The sequence below is a fragment of the Takifugu flavidus genome, chromosome 5 (genome assembly GCF_003711565.1).
Source record: "Takifugu flavidus isolate HTHZ2018 chromosome 5, ASM371156v2, whole genome shotgun sequence".
Taxonomy (NCBI): domain Eukaryota; kingdom Metazoa; phylum Chordata; class Actinopteri; order Tetraodontiformes; family Tetraodontidae; genus Takifugu; species Takifugu flavidus.
The window spans coordinates 12,288,692-12,308,571 of NC_079524.1; the positions used below are offsets into that span (position 1 = coordinate 12,288,692).

Consider the following 19,880-nt stretch of genomic DNA (forward strand, 5'->3'; position numbering starts at 1 on the left):
GTTTTGATCATTGCGTGACAAATAGAACATTTATTGGGGTTAGGCCAAACCTTCCGACGGACCGACTCGCACTTGCGCACTCTGGAAAGATGCTGAATAGCAGTTTAGCGGGTCGCCTCGTTCTGATGGTCACAGCTAATTAGCCCGTTAGTTAAGCTAATTGTTTGAACCAAAACAAATATTCGTAGATAACAAAACAAAAAACACCATTCGCGTTTAATTCTAGGCTGCGTGTGACAGTCAGCACGCCAAAATTGTCTTCGAATGAACGTTATTGCATTTTATTTGCGAAGGCGACCTTCACGCTAGTGCTTGTGTAATTACATATTTACAACCACAGTCAAACGCTTATGACATGTAATATCGACCTGAGCCCTTCCAGTGGGGGTCTAGCAAACATAAACGGTGTAGATTCATAATGCTGCGAGTTACTCCCAGCAGGAGGATCCCACCGAGCATGCCAGGAGCTGCTCCTGCTTCAATCGCAAAGCATGTTTACATCGATCAGGGTGCCTCTCGTACCCCGTGTTTTCGTGGCAATAGAAACACCCCGAAAAGCTCCATCCCTTGGCCCAGACAGAGCAACTGCAGCGCTTCTGTGTTTGCCCTTTGGTTGGCGACAGCACGAAGACATGTGGTCATACAGCGGCCAATGCCGAGCTCAGAGCATTCAGTCAGCACTGAAACAGCAGCACTGGCACAGGGGAGGAAGACTGCCATCCCCCTGCAGAGAGAGAGGAAGAGAGAGAGAGAGGAGGATTTGGTTACAGAGGATGAGGATGCAGTGGGAAGGGGATGTTGCAGCAGAGTGTGCAAGGAGGCGAAAACAAGTAGTGGGACAGACTGTGAGCCCGGTCCAAAGATGCACCGTCAAGCGCCATTAGATATAATGGTTTTATGAATCGTCCACCACACCAGGGGACCAGCGTTGTGAAGATTGTCAAGGTGCAGTGGCACAACCAGAGAGGTCCCCCTCCACTGCCACAGAAGATGACAGATTAGTCTCCTCTCAGCCGGAAGCAAGAGTATCGTCCTGAGGTTAGTGCCGTGCAAAGTCATGCTGCATTTATGTGCAATTAACATGTTGTCACTCTGGCAGTTCTTCTCCAGCACGCGTGTTTCCCACTTCTGTCAGCAGTGTTGCTTTGCTTCCCCTTTTCCAAGTTATTAAGGTTCTTCTCTCGGTGTGTGTTTACACACAAGCTCCCGTCTCAGCGGTTCTGGCAAAAGTACTGTGAAGAAGCAGGAATTATTGTTTGTTGATGTGTGCTTATCCAGGATCAGATGTTGTCCACCGCTCAGCAGATGCTGCAGGACAGCCGCTCCAAGATCGAGCTGATCCGTCTGCAAATTATCAAAGTCACCCAAGCTGGCAGCAGCGACGGCAGCGGCGTTACCAAGAGCGACAGTGGTGGCGACCAGAACAGCTTCACACGTGGAGGTTAGAGTCCCTGAAACACATCTGTTTATAATGTGTAAACAAATGGAGTCATTTAGAGAAAGGAGTAGGGGTTGTAGGTGAATACCTTTCCAGTATCAAAATGTTTTGCGCTTGTTATTCTTCGGGGAATGAGCCTTTTGGCGGCACGACTGTGTCAGAACTGATTTCTTTAATTACACGGGCTGCAAAACCAGCGTGTTTGCTCATAAACAAACATTTGCAAAGCGATTCCTGGCTTGGCAGCAGCCTGTGAAACACTAGACAATCAGCACTTTGCATCAGTTCTTTGACTCATATTTTCTTTCTCTGACCCTTGACCTCCTTTCCTGTTATTGATCCCTGATAATGTTGAGATGGGGAAGTCTCACCAGCGAAAACAGCCATTTGAACTGCGCATCGCTGTCAGATCAGAAGTGGAAAAGGCACTTTAATCATTACGTTGGAAGCATAATGAAACCTAATGAGAGCAGAAGTGAAACATCTGCTGTTTCTGCCACAACCAGCCAAATAAATCACTTACGGAAACCATCAATGCTTATTATTCTGAGAGACCTTCAAGCCTTTCAGGGAAATAATGATGAATGGATCCAATAACACAACCAAGCAGCAAAGAGGGTTTTTCACCTTGTATTTGCCTTCCTCATATTAACTCAGCAACAGGTGAAGATTTTTCTTTTTCCCATTCCCATTTGTACCCACCTTTTATAGACTTTTATGTGTTTGAGAGAGGTTCCAGGCAAATGTCAGGAGCATAAAACACATAATGTTAGGAACTTCACCTGCTGAACCATTACATTAATAGTGAAGAGCAGCTCAACTTGGCTTCTAGGTATTGATCACAGCACTGAAGAGAGTTACTCATGTAAAATGAATTCCTCTCCGCTGAACCTTTCCTCTCTCTCTCTGGCTTCCTCTCAGGTGTCTCTCCATTCGCCATCAGTCCCAGAGACGCTCGTTTGTCAGAGCTGCAGCACTACGTTCAGAGAGAGACAGATGCGCTGGTGCTGGCCGAAGATGTGGCAAAGCAGCTGCAGGGAATCTCGTCGCTGGACCCCACGGCAGCGGCTGAGGTAGAACTGGTCCAAGCTCGATTCCGCCCGAGCTCAGGGAGCCGTCGCATTACTTTTAGACTCTAGCGTACCCATGTTGAGTCCTGTTGTTCGAGCTACCTAAAGAAAAATAAAGGTTTCAGCTTTCAGCAGCAGATTTCATGTAACTCTCTGCTCCATTTCTCAGCCGTTCTGCAGAATAACGTGGCCCGTTTTCTGGTTTCACATAAAGTCCGACTAAAGTAGCGCATCTTTCTTTATAAAGTCAGGCCAGAATAAAAGCAAAATCCTGTCAAAGAATACTTGAGTGTTTGGCTGCTACCTGACATTGATTATGTTTACTTTGGCTCATACAATCAGCCTAGAGAGGCGGATCAGCGCCAACCGTGTCAATAACACACAACCGCACAATAACACCAGGACGTTTATCTTCCCATCAGGCACAGTTGCGGGTGCACGAGTGCTCCCAGAAGCTGGAGCTTTTGCGACTGTCTCTGGAGAGATGCCTGAAGGAAAACAGCCAGGAGAGCCTGCAGCCGCCTGCAGGGAGGACGGACGGCTCAGAAGAACCTCCGTCCCCCCACAGCTCCACATCCAGGTGTCCCCTGTCAACGTCCCCGTCCCTCCTGTCCATCAGGCCTGCATCCTTGACCGGTGTGCATCATTTACAATTTTATAGTGACAACAAAACTGTTAATTTTTCAAAAGGTCTGTGGATGAAAAAACAGGCCTCGGCCTGTGGTGGCTTTAAAATGTCAACAAAGCAGATTTTAAAATACATTTTAAGGAAAATGAGCAGGTTCTCTGGTGCCTTTTGGGGACTCAGCATGGTTTACCATACGCTGACCTCTGGCGGGTGGATAATCAGGACATGTAATCTGCTGGTTTTGGACAGTTTTGGCTATAAGCTGCCCCTCCCTACACGATGCAAAAGGAAGTTGGGGGGGAAAAAAATCCCTTTGATGATGTAACGAGGAGACAAATCCTGGAGTTGCTCCGTTGGCAGCGAATAATGAGAACAGGTCTCAGGTCGGTGGTTTTCTGCTCGGCAGTTGTTATCGCTTCAGCCAAACCAGGTCAGAAATACTCCAGGCAGCCCTGATTGAAGCTTTCAGTCCCACAGATTTATTTATGCCAACAAATGAGAGGTTGTAATTTCAAGCGCTGTCATAGCAAAGATTTATCACCAGACACCAGAAATGCCTTCAGCTCGCTTCTTCAGAGAGGCCAGTATTTAGTAAATAGTTTCTCTGATTAGGTGTTTTCTCCTCAGGCAAGCTTGAAATCAGACTTCTTGGATGTGAGGATTTGCTAAAACCTCTGAAAAATCCCAAGCAGGAAAATCTGACAGAGGACAGCAGCTCCTTCACTGCTCACAGGCCAGAAGAACCAGCTGGTGAGTGAAGATTTGGACCACTTGCACCAAAATGTGTAGATTCTGTTTCATTTTGTTTGTTGCAACTTGAGCACATTTAACTAGCATGAAGATGTGATTTGTGGTTTGATGGCACGATCGAGACCCTTTCCTTACATTTATTAAAAGAATATCACTGAAATTGAGTCATGCGTAAAGGTTAATCTATTATGGTTTTTATTAGGTCAACTTCTCTGCCAATGATTCCGAAAGACCCTCAGTTAAATCATTTTGTCTGACATTTAGCTGCTGTTTTGGTCTGGAAATAAATTTGATAAACAAGTTAAAATGGAATCTTTCAGTGTGATGCAAGCATGACAAGCATCATAAAGACTATTACATTTCCACATTAGCCTCCAGATCATGTGCTCATACCTGTTGTATCTGCACATTCTAGATTCCTACTTTTGTTCAAACCTTCTTGTGTTTGTCTGTTAGTCTCCCTGCTGTTGTTTCCAGTCTCCTGTATTCTAGCCCACTGTAGCTGCTGTGCTCTTGCAGCTGTCTCACTCCTAGTTAGCCAACAGTTATAGTTAAAAATCATCTGGTGGAAAAAAAATGGAACCTGTAGTACCTCCAGGAGACCTAAAAGTGACACGTCAGAAGTTTTCCTGCACTCCGGCAGATTGGCTTTTACAGCTTTGAGATGATGCTGGAATCAGGCCCATGCAAAGGTTCCGTCTGACTGATGAATTCATGGTTTACGTCCTGCAGCTGAAGTCAGCGCCGTGCTCAGGCTGGACGCCAGAGTGGTCGGCCAGACGCGCTGGGCACCCAGCAGTCGGCTGAGCTGGGATCAGACGTTCTGCCTCCAGATGGAGCGGGTGAGTAAAGCGGGCTGGATGTGCTTCATCACCATGCAAAAACACTGTAGGTAAAATTAAAAAAGAAGCAGAGGAAAGATATCAATGTAGAATTCAACTTTGGGAATATTCAGCCTTCACTGTTGCCTGATGTATTCCAGTAATTAAATAGTTGTATCTTTTCTTAAGAAAATGTGTCATTAAGCAAATAGATAATAAATCCACCACAGATTTAGCATCATTAATCAACCATCATACTGAAACACTGTTGTGAGCTCACAGCATTTGTTCTCTACCTCCACACCACCACCACCACCACCCACACTCAGGCACTCTTCCTGATTATGCTCTTTCATCTTGAAATAACCCAGTTACAGACACCCAGTAATCCCAAGTAAGACAATGCCTTGTCCTTGTTTGATGAAATGTGCAGCTCTTTACCTCTATGACATTGGTGCCGGTACGAGCAGCAGCGTTTTTAATGGTGCAAGTGCTGACATAGACAATATATCACCTACAGGACCTCAGAGACCATGCAAGGGCATCATGGAGGACAGGCAGTACCTGAAAAATATAGACAGGCATATTCAGCACGTAAAACATGCAGAGTTTCTGCTAAGAAATTAAAAGCTTCTCCAAAAATAAAAGGAAAACATGTTTAAATTTATCATATTGTTAGCTGCTTAATTATTTTTGATTGTACTCTGTAATATTTCTAGGTTACAGTGTTTAAAATAAATTTTCTTTGTAACATTTGGTGGATTTCTATCAAAAGTAGTAGATTTTTAGATTGGTTACAATATTAAATTTCTTTGTCTTATTATCCTGTCACAATTTTTAAAAAAAAATCAGAACTGTGTAATACAAATACAGATCTTATTTCACCTACCTCAATTCTTCAACTCTCAAATAGTAACAATGTTTTCCTTCCTGCAGTTGGGTCATTTGTTTAATTCTAACAGCAGAACCGGTCCAACTTGAACTCTGCTGCAATTCTGTTTGTTACCAGCAGGTGTCTCTCGAACACTGTACATGTTTAGCTGTCACCGCACGTCGGTAGCAGTAAAAATAAACTCAAACTTTATTTCAATTACTTTTTAAATGTTAAGATCAGAAATTTATAGAACATTTTCAAAAACATTGTGTATACAACTTCAGATTTATCCTAAGAGAATTTACTTTGTGCATGTCATCTTACTTAACAGACTCGTGAGTTGGAGGTCAGTGTTTTCTGGCAGGATAGGAACACCATGTGTGCGGTACGATTCCTGCGACTCGAAGACATTTTGTACAAGCCAAACCACAACCACGAGTTCATTCTGGAGCCCCAGGGTGTCCTCCATGCCAAGGTACACACACCTGAACATAGTGGCCTTATTCCAGGAAGTTAAGAGTTCCAATAACACAGTGCAAACATATTCTAATTATTATTGGATATTGACATTATTTAAACCAGAGACTAAACCGCTGATGGATGTTCTATTCTGAATGTTACAGCTTCGATTTTTTGACAGCTTTGTCGAACGGCAGCCAAGGCTAAGGCGCCAGAGATGTATTTTCACTAAAGAGAGAGGTAGAGATGGCCTTTTTTATTTAATTTCTTGTTTCTTTTTATCTTCAATGGTTGGTCACATCAAGCAGAAATTATTCAGAGGCTCTTCTTCACGTGTTGCGTCCCACAAATGACTCCTCAGGAAAGAACTTCCTCAGAGCTGCTCAGATGAATATGAATTTTGCCACATGGGGTCACCTGATGATGAGCATCCTACCTCGCTACAGCTCGTTCACGACATTCAGCTCGTCCCTCACCGCGACCCCTGACCTCTTTGCCCCCAGCACCCCGCATTCCACTGTGAAGGAGAATCAAACCACAACTCCACTACCAAGGTTGGAGTCAACTAATGCATTTAGAGACCCCAGAGAGGGTCTGCCAAAGTTTAAAGTTGCCTTATTTTGGCTGTTTCGCAGCGATGCTCCAGTTTTCAGACTCAGCTTTGAAGAAGATGGGGCCCCTCTCACCAGCCCAGGAGACAACACCTCCTCCGTCATCACCGCGACAACAAACAAACCCTCAACCCTCACTCTCGACAACATGGTGAACCGAAGAGTGACAAATTTTTAATTCCTCTTTAGTCATTTGTCGTAATCACAATGCCAATGCATTAAAAATAATAACTTCTTTATTTGCAGACATCCTTAAACAACAGGGAAGGAGGTGAAGATCAGCCTGTATCCACTCTAAAGTACACAACTGCTCAAGTGTACTCCTTCTAATATCTGCTGCAGAAAAATAAACTCTTTTGTCACTTTTGTGTTCTGATTTTTATTTGTATTTCATAAGGATGCAAATGGACGACTACAAGTATATCTCAGTTCTGGGCCGAGGACACTTTGGGAAGGTAACATCTCTCTGGAGCTCACCACAACCCATCGAAGCCTCCTCTTATGGTTTTCCTCACTGGGCTGGTTGTGGGTGTTTCCATCCAGGTATTGCTGGCAGAATTTAAGAAAACTGGCAAACTGTACGCCATCAAGGCCTTGAAGAAAAAAGACATCGTGACCCGTGATGAGGTGGACAGGTACGTGTTGAGATAACCTGCAAATGGGTAGGTGGAATCTGGGCCACTGAACTTCAGTTAATCTGACACTTGTTTTATTTACGCTGCAGCCTCATGAGTGAGAAGAGGATCTTCGAGATGATCAATGCCTCTCGACACCCCTTCCTGGTCAACCTGCACGGCTGCTTCCAGACCGGTGACCATGTGTGCTTCGTCATGGAGTATTTGCCAGGCGGTGACCTGATGATCCACATCCACAACAGCGTCTTCACTGAGGCCCAGACCAGGTTTGTTTATCCTCCTCTCAATTATATGATAAAAATATTAGACACGTATTAAAGCGCCACCGCTTTGTGTGTTGTATTTGCATAATCTGATGCTGTTGCGCAGGTTTTATTCGGCCTGTGTGGTGCTGGGTTTAGAGTTCTTACACCTGAATAAAATCATCTATCGGTAAGTGGCGTCACTGCCCGGGTAGCCACCTGACGTGACACCGTTTGTACAAGCAGTGTTTACTTTCACCCAGAGATCTGAAGCTGGACAACCTGTTGATGGATGCAGATGGATTTGTGAAGATCACAGACTTTGGCCTCTGTAAAGAAGGTCGGCTGATTTAGTTCATCACACCACCAGCATCCTGCTGGTCAAAACTGTGCTTGATTCTCCATTTAAACCCGAGGCAATCATATTTTCAACCCAGGGATGGGGCATGGAGATCGCACCTCCACATTCTGCGGGACTCCGGAATTTCTGGCTCCTGAGGTCCTGACGGATGACGACTACACCCGGGCGGTGGACTGGTGGGGGATGGGCGTCCTCATCTACGAGATGCTTGTGGGAGAGGTTGGTAGCGTTCTCTCTTTTCACATTTACAGCTTTGAACTGCAAATGTAGGTTTGTGACTCAGCGTGTCTGCCATGCCGCCAGTCTCCGTTCCCTGGTGAGGATGAGGAGGAGGTGTTCGACAGCATCGTCAACGATGACGTGCAGTATCCAGAGTGCATTCCTCCCGGTGCTGTTCCCATCATCCAGAAGGTGGGCGTCTCTTTGCTGTTGCTCACATGAGCTATCAGAACAAAGAATCCTGTGGAACACAACTCTAACAAACTCTAAACATGTCTGCAGCTGTTGAAGAAGAATCCTTTGAAAAGACTCGGAGCGGGAGAGAGAGACGCAAACGAGGTGAAAGGAGATCAGTTCTTTGAGGTAAAATCCTTCCCTCATAGAGTTCATAAATAAATACACCAGGTGTATTTGGATGTCAAATATTTCCATATATAAAAAAATCTAGCGGATATTGGTCAGAATTTAGTATTTATTTTATTTTTTTTAGAGTTAGTGATTGATTCCATGGTATTAACCTGATTGAATTATGCTGAACCAACAGTGATTTCACCCTGATTGAAGGTAGCCAGTTATCTGCATTGACTTCATTCACTTTGTGGACTCTTCTCCAGGAGATCGACTGGGAAGCCCTGCTGACCAAGAGAGTAAAGCCGCCCTTCCTGCCATCGATCAAGGAGTCCGTGGACGTCAGCAACTTTGACAGCGAGTTCACTCGGCTCCAGCCGGTCCTCTCGCCGCCACCCAAACCCTTCATCCTCACTGCGGAGCAGCAGGAGGCCTTTGCAGACTTTGACTTCTGCGCTCTTCATGGCTGAAAAGACAAAGGAGGTGGAGAACGGACATCCAGATGTGCTGTAAATATTTCTATCATCGCTGAAAAGCTGTACCTCTCACTTCACTTCACTGACTCGTTTACCGAAACACCTTCACGCCCAACACTACCAAGTGTAACATACATCTCTTAACTTTTCTGATGTTCAAGTTTATTTCATTTTTCCCAAATTGCACTGATAACCTCTCGGAACCTCTTCAAGCATTCTGTAACAGAGACAGATTCAGTTTAGCTTTGTGGCCTTCGCCTCTTCTATTTACAGTATTTATCCCTCAGCGGTACACTATTTCCCGCCATTTCTATGCACCACTGTGACAGGCTTTGCTCACTGCCTTTACCTTTTAAAAAGGAATAAAAAGACTTTTTAAAAATCATAACAATCCATTTCAATCCAATCCATTGCAACAATGTCACCATGCGAGCTGCCACTGGGCCGACTGTTTTCCCATTCCAGCAGTAGACGAGCATGGCGCCGTGTTGAACCTGTGCACTAGAAATCCTGTATTTGCTAGCAGTATGAATAAAGCCATAGGTATATAAATATAGCCATAATAGTGAGAAATTTTGAATTTAGCAAATCATATTCTGTGACAACGCGCTTTAATGATGTCAGTGCAATAAAGGCAGGAAAAGGGCAGCAGGGTGGAAACTTGAACACATCTATATTACCCAGTATTTCCATCCATCTATTTTTAAAAGCAGGGTATCAGTGAGCTGGGGGATCTACTGGGCACTACACTGCAATTAGACCAGGCTAAATTACTCCTAAAGTTTCTTTTTAGGATAATAAACTCAGGCCTGTTTGAAGGACAAATTCATAGTTTTTGTCTTTTTTGCAGACAACTCAATCCAGTATTTCTTAAACAGATTACATTACTCCTCTAAATCCACACATTTCCAAGTTTCTACCCACTGACCTGCTCTGGGTTAGCCTGTCAGCTGGAGGAACGACCAGATGAAGTCAATGTAGCTACTATAGCACTTTAAGTTAATGCTAGTGAATGTTACATATATGTCAGTCTTGTGTTTCTCTGTGTATCTGAGGCATCATGACTCAGAATGTGCGACAGTTGTACTCTATAAACAAGATGAATATCGTTGTTTTAATGTACCCTTGTCAATAAATACAAAGAGAATATGTACAGTAAAAAAGATCTTCCATTATACAGTATATTCAAAACTGTCATTGATCATTAAAACCAAGGTGACAAGTCGACATGAAGTCGTTCATATGGTCACCATGCAAAAACCTGGAGTGGCCACACCTGAAGCGAAAAGGTTTCTGGGCCCTTGTGGGGCAAAGTCAAATAGAACTTGTGCTTTTCCGAAGGAACGTTTGCTCCCACATCACGGTCCTGCAGGTGCAGAAGAAGTCCCACAGGTTGCAGAAGACGCCACGGTCGAAGGGGCTGTACTCGCTGTCACAGTTCTTCAGGTAGGAGATTCTGTGTTGTGACATGAACTCCCAGGTCGTGCAGTTGATGGACACCAGGTAGAGGTGGCAGCCCAGCAGCAGTACCACCGCCACAGAGAAAATACCAACAATGACCAGACTTGCCAGGAGGAAACCATTACTCCTGAACCACAAATCCCAGGTGACACTGGGTGATAATCCAGACCTGCCAGAAAAATGTCAGCGTCAGTGAGCTTGTGCTGGAAGATCAAATGTTTCTCAGCTAATGCGAAACATTTAAATATAAAAAGATATTGCGCAGCCTTACAGAGCGATGTGAAAGGCCCACAGCAGAGCGAGCAGCTGCACCAGCAGGTAGATGACAAACCAGCGGTGGTTCCTCTCGCCAACGCAGTTCTCTATCCAAGGACAGTGGTGATCGTAGCGTCTGACGCAGCGTTTACATGTCTGGCAGTGCTTCGCTCTCATCGGTTGCTGTTTAGAAGAAAGAGATAAATGTAGATTAAGTTTATCACCAGAGTGTAGCACGTCAGGTGAATGCTATTTTTGTGAAGCTTAACTTGAAGAGAAATTTCTGATTATTGAAAACACTGATATCATATCACTGGCCCTCTACTCCAATGTTTACCTGCAACAAACAGTAGCCACAACGGCGCAGCCAAGGAGCCGAAGACTCCATCATCGACTCCATTTCTTCAGTTAAATCTTGGGAGCCCTGAGCAGCAAATAGTGACACAGAGCTTAAGTTGCATTTTGTTGTCACAACAGTGACATAATCGACATATCATGTGGTCAAATGCTTGTTTTTTATTTTAACAGCGACTTTTTAGTGACACCAATTACAATTACAATTACCTAACAACATGCATAACCACCGTATTACAGTTCTATCTATCAGGTGTTCCTTGTTGAGTGCATTTTTGGTGAGTTTGGCATGTTTTGCAGTGTATATCTACCTTCTCGGTGTCACTGAGAACGAAGCCTGGGTCCATTAATGAAACAGCAAAGTAGAGTAGCACTGACAGCACAACCAGGAGGATGAACACGACAGGCATCAGCAGCTCCCCTAGCTCCTCACACTTCCTTAAGTCTGGAAACGCACAATGAATAAGCATTTGGATGGATTCCGTTTCATCATTTATTAAAGGAAAAGGGCCTTTTAATAGATTACATTCGCTTTAATATTTCTTTTGTAACGTTTTGATATTGGACGCAGTTGCAGTTTACCCCTGACCCGGAAGTAAACCCGAATCTGTAGTTTTAGGTGTTTAAATTCAGATTTTACTACCGAGTTTGGCTTTTGGGCCACGTGTAAATCAACTTACCGGTGTTGTGCAAAAACAGTGTAAGGGTTATAGCCCAGGTGATCAAGGTGTGTGTAGTCCGAACTAGAAATCCGCTCCGAAACATGTTCTGAGCCATTCCGAGAGCGAAGCGGTCTGTCTCAGCGTTTTAGCTGTTAGCCGCTCCGAAAACATAATCCCTCCAAGACGACAATTGACATTTTGATACTCTCGGTAAGTCTATGTCACGTCGTTACGGTGCTAATGATACATTTACGAATGAAAATCATATCCAGAAACTTCCGGTTGTGACGTCATCGGCGTCGCACGTCAAATACGTCGTTAAACGTCACCAAGCCTCCACGTGACCTCGAGACGTAGAGCAAAACTTCTGCGTTTCACGTTCTGTTTTTTAAACAGGGGTTGTGGAACAATTCTAAAATAAATAATATACTTTATTAAATTTCCCAACTAAATAGTGAAACGGTTGGTTGACTAGTTTTGTTAGATGAACTACCCTTGAAAATGTTAAGGGCATTCATTTGATCTCCAAAGGTCACCTTCACCCAAAGATTGGTCTTAAGTTTTCCGTTCACGTACTCAGTCTAATTTAAATAGCAAGTATATGCTGTATAATATAATGGAACACCCCATTATAAAGTCTTCTCTTATGTAACATATGTATAGAGGCTACAGGGCCCAGCTGCTTTATTGCCTGTTAACGTCTGATTATAGTCTGTAAAATATTTTCCAGGGTGTAGTTAAATGAAAATCTTTGAAACATATGCGACATGAAATTCAGACCCATTGTAACAATATTGCATTTATTTGCATCAATATGGTCCATTTTAACACTAAAATGCATTCTTAACAAAAAAGAATTAGCTGTTACGGTAATACCTGGATTGATGTCTTCATTCAGATGCTGCCATTGTTTAAAGTGCATTTTGTTCAGCTTTTTAAGCCCTCATTTCTGAACATGAGCAGGGAAAAAAATGGATACACTCCAATGTACAACAACCACATTCTCATACCTGAGGTGAATGTTAAGACATTTCAAAATGAACGAGCCCAAAATACACCTGTGAACTAACATTTTAAGGGGATTTGCACCAACTCCTATTTTTCAGGCACTCAAAGGCCAACATTCAATAGGAACTCTGAGCACATACTTGTTCAGTGACATAGGATGATATATGGTGTCACTTTCCACGCCCTGATCGTAGTCACACTGCACATTAAAAAATATATGTATATATAAAAGGTGTTTCTTCAAAAAAAGAAGAGAAACATGCAGTGTTTTCACCATGTCTGTCATCTAGACAGACAATAAAATGAATAAATAGAGGATAGGTGGAAATAAATAATCCATAAGTCATTCACTCATTGAGGACGGGGAAACGGAGAGAGATCAGATCTCACCTGTGCAAATATTCTCTCATTTGGGAACAATTCTCACTCACTACAGCCATAAACAGTTACCTCGTCAAATTTAAAGAACTAAATAAAGCTTAAATGCTCAGAGTGCCGATTAATGCTTAACAAACTTGTTCAAACAGCACAATCCAGGTAGAAGACAACTTTTGGTCCTTGTGTGTCATTTCAATTGATCACATTTCGACTCTCACTTTGTTTTCTTAAACATAATTAGCAGCAGTCGTAGTCAACAGCCCACGAGCTCAGAGTCCAACTCTTCCACCTTCTGTACGCCCGACATTCAGCGTCCTCTCATCTTTCCTCAGCCGACATTCACAGAATGAGACGACTCTATGAACCCCCAGAGGGGCCCCAATGGCCCCTGGGATTCCCTTCACATTGTAACCTTGGGATGGGTGGCAAAGGCAGGTGTTGGGGGATGGGGGATGTCACTTGTTGCATTCAGTCTCTGAAAGTCATGTGACTGAATCTCAGCGCGACGTCACCCCCAACTGCATCTTCAGCTGCTCGTAAACCACATAGCTGATGCTGACGGCGGGGATGACCTTGAGGAAGTTAGGCGTCAGGCCTCTGTAGAGCCCAGTCGGGCCCTCGGTCTGCAGGATCTGCCTGAAAAGTCCGCTCATTTTCAAATGCTGCTGACCTGCTGTAGCAGCTGCCAAAAGAGAAACAGACAGCTAAGTTTCAAACGACAATGCACACACAACAAATATTTACCCAGAGAGCAAAAGTCCTACCTTGCGCTTGCATGCGGGTTCGGACCAGAGCCAGAGGATAACTGGCAAGCTGCCCACACGTGCTTGACACAGTGCCACAGGCAAGTAGGACGAGTATGCCGGGGTCAACGTCGTTGGCGCTGTAGTTGTGCAGGTAGTAGTTTTTCAGTGTCTGATGGGAGAAAAAAAACAGGTCAAGAGCATTCAAATACGTAAATGACTGTTAACTGTCCACTCACATGGATGTGGACAACTGCTCACCTCATACACTGCCAAGTCGATGCCGGCGTAGGGGATGATTCCCAACATGTTGGGGACGTAGCCCTTATAAAACGCACCAAGTCCTTCTCTCCTGAATATCTGCTTAGCGCAGTCGGAGATGCTGGCGTACTGGCCGGTTTTTCTCAGGGCGAGGCGAGTTTTAAGCACCTGAGGGAGGATTCAGAGAAGGAAGTCGTTTAAACTCTCATATTCAAAATTAACGGGTCATTTTGATGGTAAAGGGAGCGCCGACTCACCTCCATGGGGTAGATTGTGCTCTGAGCAATGACGCCAGCCATGGAACCAGCAACGAACCGCTCCAAGACGCTCAGAGTTTCTTTGTCCTTGCCGATCAAACGCTTAATCTGGGCAGGTAGATTGAGACGTGTCAGTGACTGGACAGAGCTCAGATTCAATATTTTATATATTTGCATACAATTCACTCCTCATACCTGCTCATATGCCATAAATTTCAGGGCCGACTCAGGAGCAATTTTGATGACATTCACGCCATTTCCTCGCCACAGTGATCTCATCCCACCTTCTTTAATCATCTGCATCAGGCCAGTCATCAGGCACATGCTGTTGGTTCGAGACCCATAAACCTACGGAGGACATGAAACCTTTAAAACGGAAATTTGACCAGAGTTCCTCTGAAAGTGAATTCCCTCCACAGCAGCTTTTGTTTCAGTTGTTTGTTTAATTGATTTTACTCTGAAAGGCGGGGGTGTAGACTCACTGGGGCATCTAATTAAATCAGTTTATTCTAATGGCATATTTATGGATCGCAAGAATGAAAGATTGCATCAGACAACCCTCCAAACTACTGGTGACGCAAACAGCAACTGTCACAGATCTCAGTTCAGATCAACTAGACCTTTAGCCTGATATCACCAGTGATCATTAGACAGAGGGTGTGTAAAACGTATGTGAGCCATAATTGGTGAACAGGACAGCATGGCCCGTCAGCAGCTGGACTCTGACTCTGCTCAAACATTAACTTGATTATGACGCTTGGGTAAGTGGGAGTTGAGCAACTGACTGTAGAAGGTCACACACAGACGCTTAAATCATTTCCCAATCCACAGTTTAAACAACGCCCAGTTAAATAAGCAGTTGGACAAAGGAAGGAGTCCTCACCTGCATCATGACTTTGAGCCTGTCCAGCGGGGCCGTGCAGGTCCTGGAAACAGCTCCAGCTCCTCCGCCGGCGACTAGGTGTCTCCACCACATACCAGTTTGCTTCTCCTGCATGGTAAACTCATCAGGTACCATCAGGTTCTCACCCACGTCTATAATCTGTCAGAGACACAACATGGAGAAATAAATCAGTTAAAAATGGATCTCAATAATCATAAATAACCTTTCCTCTTTGGGACAAGACAGACAATTACATAACATCAATCACACAGAACAAGAATTCAATAAAAATGGTCCAACAAAGATATAATTGGTGAAACAGTCACAGTCACATGGGCTGACTCCTTTCCTGCTGAAGCTCATGACTGCAGTCTTGCGTTACGGTCAAATGCATGTTCCTGTCATCTGAGACTTTTTAACAGTCACAGATACTGCGCAGAGCAAAATTTATTTGACTGCAGGCGATTGCACGGCTTCGCTCGAGAGGCTTTCCTGGAGACATGGCTCCAGTTTCAAAGGTCAGCTGGTGCTGTGGGAAGAGATCTTTCATAATGATCCAGGTCAGGAGCTCAGCGGGGACCAAGGTCGGCACGGAATCAGTTTGAACCTGCAGCACAGGATCTCTGCCAAGTCTAGACCCCTTTATCAGTGGTGTGGCCCTCCTGACCAATCAACCATTAAATTGAACAAATATACCAAAATCTCTGATGCCCAATTATGGAGGGTAACAAGGAAGATGATCTTATTATTGCATCATTTTCAGTTTTAGTTGAATGAGTATCTTTTCAATGCGATGTCCGCGGGTTGCTTTTGATTCTGCATCGTTATATAATTTTAGAACATGGATATAAAGAATTGCTTCCTTATCTAGTCTTAAGAAGTCAAAATAAGTGGCCCTGTGGCCTTGAACAGCCTAGAACGTTGTGTTTCCGTTGCAGGGGTTAAACTTGTGACCAGACAGACTCAACCGTCTGGTTTCTTTTTCACCTATTTAAAGAATCTGCCGGTAGAGTTTCATTGATACTCTACAAGCATTTTCTCTTCTCTGTCTCCCTGTGGGACTATTTGAGGTTACCGCACCAGCTAATTGGCACAATGTCTTGGCAGGACAGCCTTGTGTCAGGACCTGTACTGTATCAGTTGTCCGCACCTGTCCAGATCGACTGCCGCTCTCCTTTACATAACAGGTCAGGAAATGCTCCACCCTAATCCCGCTCGGAGTGACACGATGGTTCACAGCTCGACACAGCTTAATTGCTGACGCACAACTTGTGCAGACAGAACCAGTCACTAAATTGGCTTTTCAGGTGACACAGTTTAAGAACCCAACTTTGGCGAAAGCACCAATTTAACAGTGGGACACACAAAACTTGCCAGACAAATGGTGTTCGCAACAGTGAAAGGGGGTTAACCAACCGTGGAGCGTTTCCAGTAGAGGATAATTTCCGGAATGCTCTCCATCTTCTCCATCATGGGATTTCGGCTCCAGTCTGAACTGCTGATGGTTATCACTCCATTTGTGTCCATACTTAAACATAGAATTCAAAGTTATTAGACTGTACATTTAATCAAACAACCCAAGATCAGGATGAATTAAATAGGTTTATGAAATACCTTTTAAGGGCCTTTTCTGCATGTTGTGGAGAAATGTGCACACCGAGGTCCCGAAGGGACTGCATGAATTCCTTAAGGTCTATACGTCCTTAAAGACAAATGAAATAATATGATAAATATATAAAATCCATGGTCTATGTGAGCTGCTGGCAAACATTTAGACACCCCAATCAAGCACAAGTGAAACTTTGGCCCAGCCACAAACCTGCATTTTTCTTGTTGATGCTCTTCACCACCAGTTTCAGGTCTTTCTCATAGTCTTGCAGGTAATGGACAAACTCCTCGAAGGCCAGCTGGTCATCTGAGCCACTTTCTTCTATTTCCTGTGATTTCTGAAACAAATGTCGGCAATAAAACCCATTAATACAGACTAGCCAGGTGAGGTAAGACCATTTTAACATCCCAAAGATGGAAAAAGTAGTGTGATATGGTCAGAGCTTGATATTGGGTCCTACATGTGGACATTTGATGAATATCTCAGCAGATGTGAAAAAGCACCAATAAAGGAACTCAAGGGAGCACAAAACACAGATCCATCAGAGATGATGCCCACCTGCTGGGGCATGACCCACATGCTTAACCCAGGAGTCCTGAATAACTGAGGACTGACGTCCTTGTCCCTGGGGCTGAATAGGGAAGGGAATTAGGTAGTAGCACACCGGGCTATTTCTGACCTCCATTGTAGGTCATACATCAACTGCTTTAATCCCAAAGCTCAGAACTTCTGATTTGAAACAGGACAAGGATTTAATAGTCCTAGCCAGTTTCCAAGCTACTGACAAATGCTGGCAGAAAGAACAGCCAGGTCCTGCAGCAGTTTATGGCTGCTGCAGCTGTTTCTGCACACAAATGACTGGCCGTTTGCTGTAGATTACAAACGAACTAAAAAGTCGCTCCAAAGTTTCTTTTACTTGACTAAACTACTTTTTAGCACCGCCAGCGGTCGACAAAGATCTAGAACACTCCATCTCCATAGCGAGTCATGAGACAGTGCATTCTCTCAAAAGACAGGATTTAAACATCAAACTACCGTTTAGAATGGTGAAGTAATCATTTACAATGCATTTGTGTGTATAAATCAGACTGGCTGCTTCCCTAACTCTGTGGAGCAGACTGTGCTGAAACATTCCTCTGAAGGGCGGAATTTCCCTGGAAGTGGCTGACGTTGCAGCGCGGCGACGATTTCGATAGTTTTGGGCATTTTCCCCCTCATAATTTGCATGTTTTTCACCCCACTTTAAATTGGGTCCAGTTACCGGTAAAGAATCGACAGGAAGTGCATTCGAACCGACTTTAGCACGTTTTCCTCCATTCAAACATTTAAGCGCCGAGCTGAGGAATTCCTTGGAAGCCGGTGTCGTCGCGGCCTGCTCTTAAGGCTAATTTGGGCTACGCGGAAATACGGAGATTAATTAAAGTAACCGGAGCTTTAAAAGTAGCCAGGTCAATAATATCGACGGCTCCTAGACAACGTCAGTGGTAAAACGATTGCAAATGGGACTTTTTGCCTTACCTGTCGCCATTTTTGGTAAGTTGAAAACTCTTCGGACGGCAGGAACATGTTTAGCTATGGATAAGTTAAAAGAAACTACAATAAATAAATAAATAGCACACCTCGGTGCGACGGCTGCCGGCATTCAATGAAGTGTGGGCGCAAAATGCCGGTACTAAAGCGTGACAACTGGCCACACCCCTTCTCGGAATACGTTCAGTCAATGGTTCCTTTTACAGCCCCGCCCACAGACCTACGTACCTTCACTGCTGACCAATCGCGGAGTTCGGCCATTGAATGGCTCCGCCGACCACGCCCACATTCTTCTTACAACGCGTTTAATGAATTAAACTTTAGCGAAAGCAGAAGAGGACAATATGAACGTTTCAGCACATCTGATACTGTAAAAACACAAAATATTGGTTTGGACAAAGACATTTGACATAAAAAGATGCGTTTGTGTTATATTGGCTAATTTGAAGATATACCAAATTAGGAATGATTATTTGAGACAATAGCAATAATAATAATAGTAACTAGAAACAAAGCAGTCAGCAAGCGCAGACCTCCCCCAAACAGCTCATTTTCCCACACATTGTGAGTTACACCCCAAAATAACACTCCAAATAATTGGAATACTTTCATTGATTTTGTCTGCCAGTGTTTATTGCTGGTCTTGTAGGGTGAACCTCAATAAAATGATTTTTGATTGAAGTGGCAGATTAAAAACTATTATCCCAGTTAGAGAATCAAGGCACTGATCTCAGTTGTCTTTGTTTAATGGAGGTTGTTCAACAAAAACTTGGCATGGGTAATAATTTAATGAATAGATGCCTACTGTTGAGTTCTGTGCTTTTAAATGCTCCCTACATCACAGTCAATTGGATTTTATTATAAAATACCAACTGGTGAAGAAATATGTATAAAAGGCCAGAGAAACACCAATAAATGCTCGGCAGAGGTGGAGGAAGCACACAGCACACAGATCCTGTCTGGTCTATATAAATGTCATGGTTTGCTGTGTAATTCTCTTCTTTATTGAGCTTCTGAGAAGCTTTGAGTATGTTATGTCAGACTGGGGACAGCAGACCGTCCTGGGAGGAAGGGAAAACCAGGATGGCTTCCAAATGCCAAAAAAGGCTCTGAAAGTTCGCCAAGAGCTGATAGTTAAACTCTCCAGGATGTCAGCTCTCTCTCTCTCTCTTTCTCACACACACACACACACACACACACACACACACACACACACCACACACACACACACACACACACACACATTAAAAATAAATGTATTAATAGATCATAACTATGATATAATGATATATGTGTAATATTCATACAATTTCATGTCAAATTAGGCCTGAACAAGCAAAATTATATTTGAGTTTGTTTGTTTGTGGCCTCAGTCTAAACATGTTGATGGTCCTTTCTGCAAAAACTCATAAACATTCCCCCTGCAACCTTGCTCCACAAACCCAGCAGGTAAAGTCCACAGACAGGAAAAACAGCATGCAGATGCTGTTGTCCTTGTTGGCTGACGAAGAGTCATCTGCGTCACAACACAGGTGAACGATAACCTC

The 19,880-nt window shown here is 43.9% G+C and overlaps 3 protein-coding genes across 5 annotated transcripts; 1 reads left to right on the plus strand and 2 right to left on the minus strand.

The window, feature by feature from the left end:
* The first annotated feature begins 10 nt into the window (after positions 1–10).
* On the plus strand, positions 11–10,095 carry LOC130525522 (serine/threonine-protein kinase N2-like). 3 transcript variants are annotated; one of them, XM_057032362.1, is made up of 20 exons: positions 11–1,038; positions 1,279–1,441; positions 2,360–2,511; positions 2,931–3,144; positions 3,764–3,886; positions 4,619–4,728; positions 5,913–6,056; positions 6,205–6,280; positions 6,402–6,594; positions 6,676–6,802; positions 6,898–6,968; positions 7,049–7,106; positions 7,195–7,286; positions 7,376–7,552; positions 7,656–7,718; positions 7,792–7,868; positions 7,966–8,108; positions 8,193–8,300; positions 8,391–8,471; positions 8,723–10,095. In XM_057032362.1, exons 2-20 carry the CDS (start codon positions 1,285–1,287, stop codon positions 8,924–8,926), a joined length of 2,370 nt encoding a protein of 789 aa, XP_056888342.1. In that variant the 5' UTR covers positions 11–1,038; positions 1,279–1,284; the 3' UTR covers positions 8,927–10,095. The 3 variants fall into 3 exon arrangements, with proteins under 3 accessions (XP_056888342.1, XP_056888343.1, XP_056888345.1); XM_057032363.1 differs by having other exon boundaries at positions 6,898–6,950; XM_057032365.1 differs by having other exon boundaries at positions 1,306–1,441.
* Positions 10,028–11,975, minus strand: zdhhc12a (zinc finger DHHC-type palmitoyltransferase 12a). Its single transcript, XM_057032370.1, has 5 exons — positions 11,683–11,975; positions 11,314–11,447; positions 10,986–11,072; positions 10,665–10,831; positions 10,028–10,562 (listed from the first exon to the last, which is right to left on the minus strand). The coding sequence occupies exons 1-5, from the start codon at positions 11,777–11,779 to the stop codon at positions 10,247–10,249; spliced, it is 801 nt and encodes a 266-aa protein (XP_056888350.1). The 5' UTR covers positions 11,780–11,975; the 3' UTR covers positions 10,028–10,246.
* Positions 11,976–12,443: 468 nt separating this feature from the next.
* Positions 12,444–18,369, minus strand: slc25a25a (solute carrier family 25 member 25a). Its single transcript, XM_057033734.1, has 10 exons — positions 18,322–18,369; positions 17,014–17,140; positions 16,809–16,896; positions 16,611–16,722; positions 15,195–15,353; positions 14,507–14,659; positions 14,312–14,419; positions 14,055–14,222; positions 13,815–13,965; positions 12,444–13,732 (listed from the first exon to the last, which is right to left on the minus strand). The coding sequence occupies exons 1-10, from the start codon at positions 18,367–18,369 to the stop codon at positions 13,548–13,550; spliced, it is 1,299 nt and encodes a 432-aa protein (XP_056889714.1). The 3' UTR covers positions 12,444–13,547.
* Between the last annotated feature and the right edge of the window lie 1,511 nt (positions 18,370–19,880).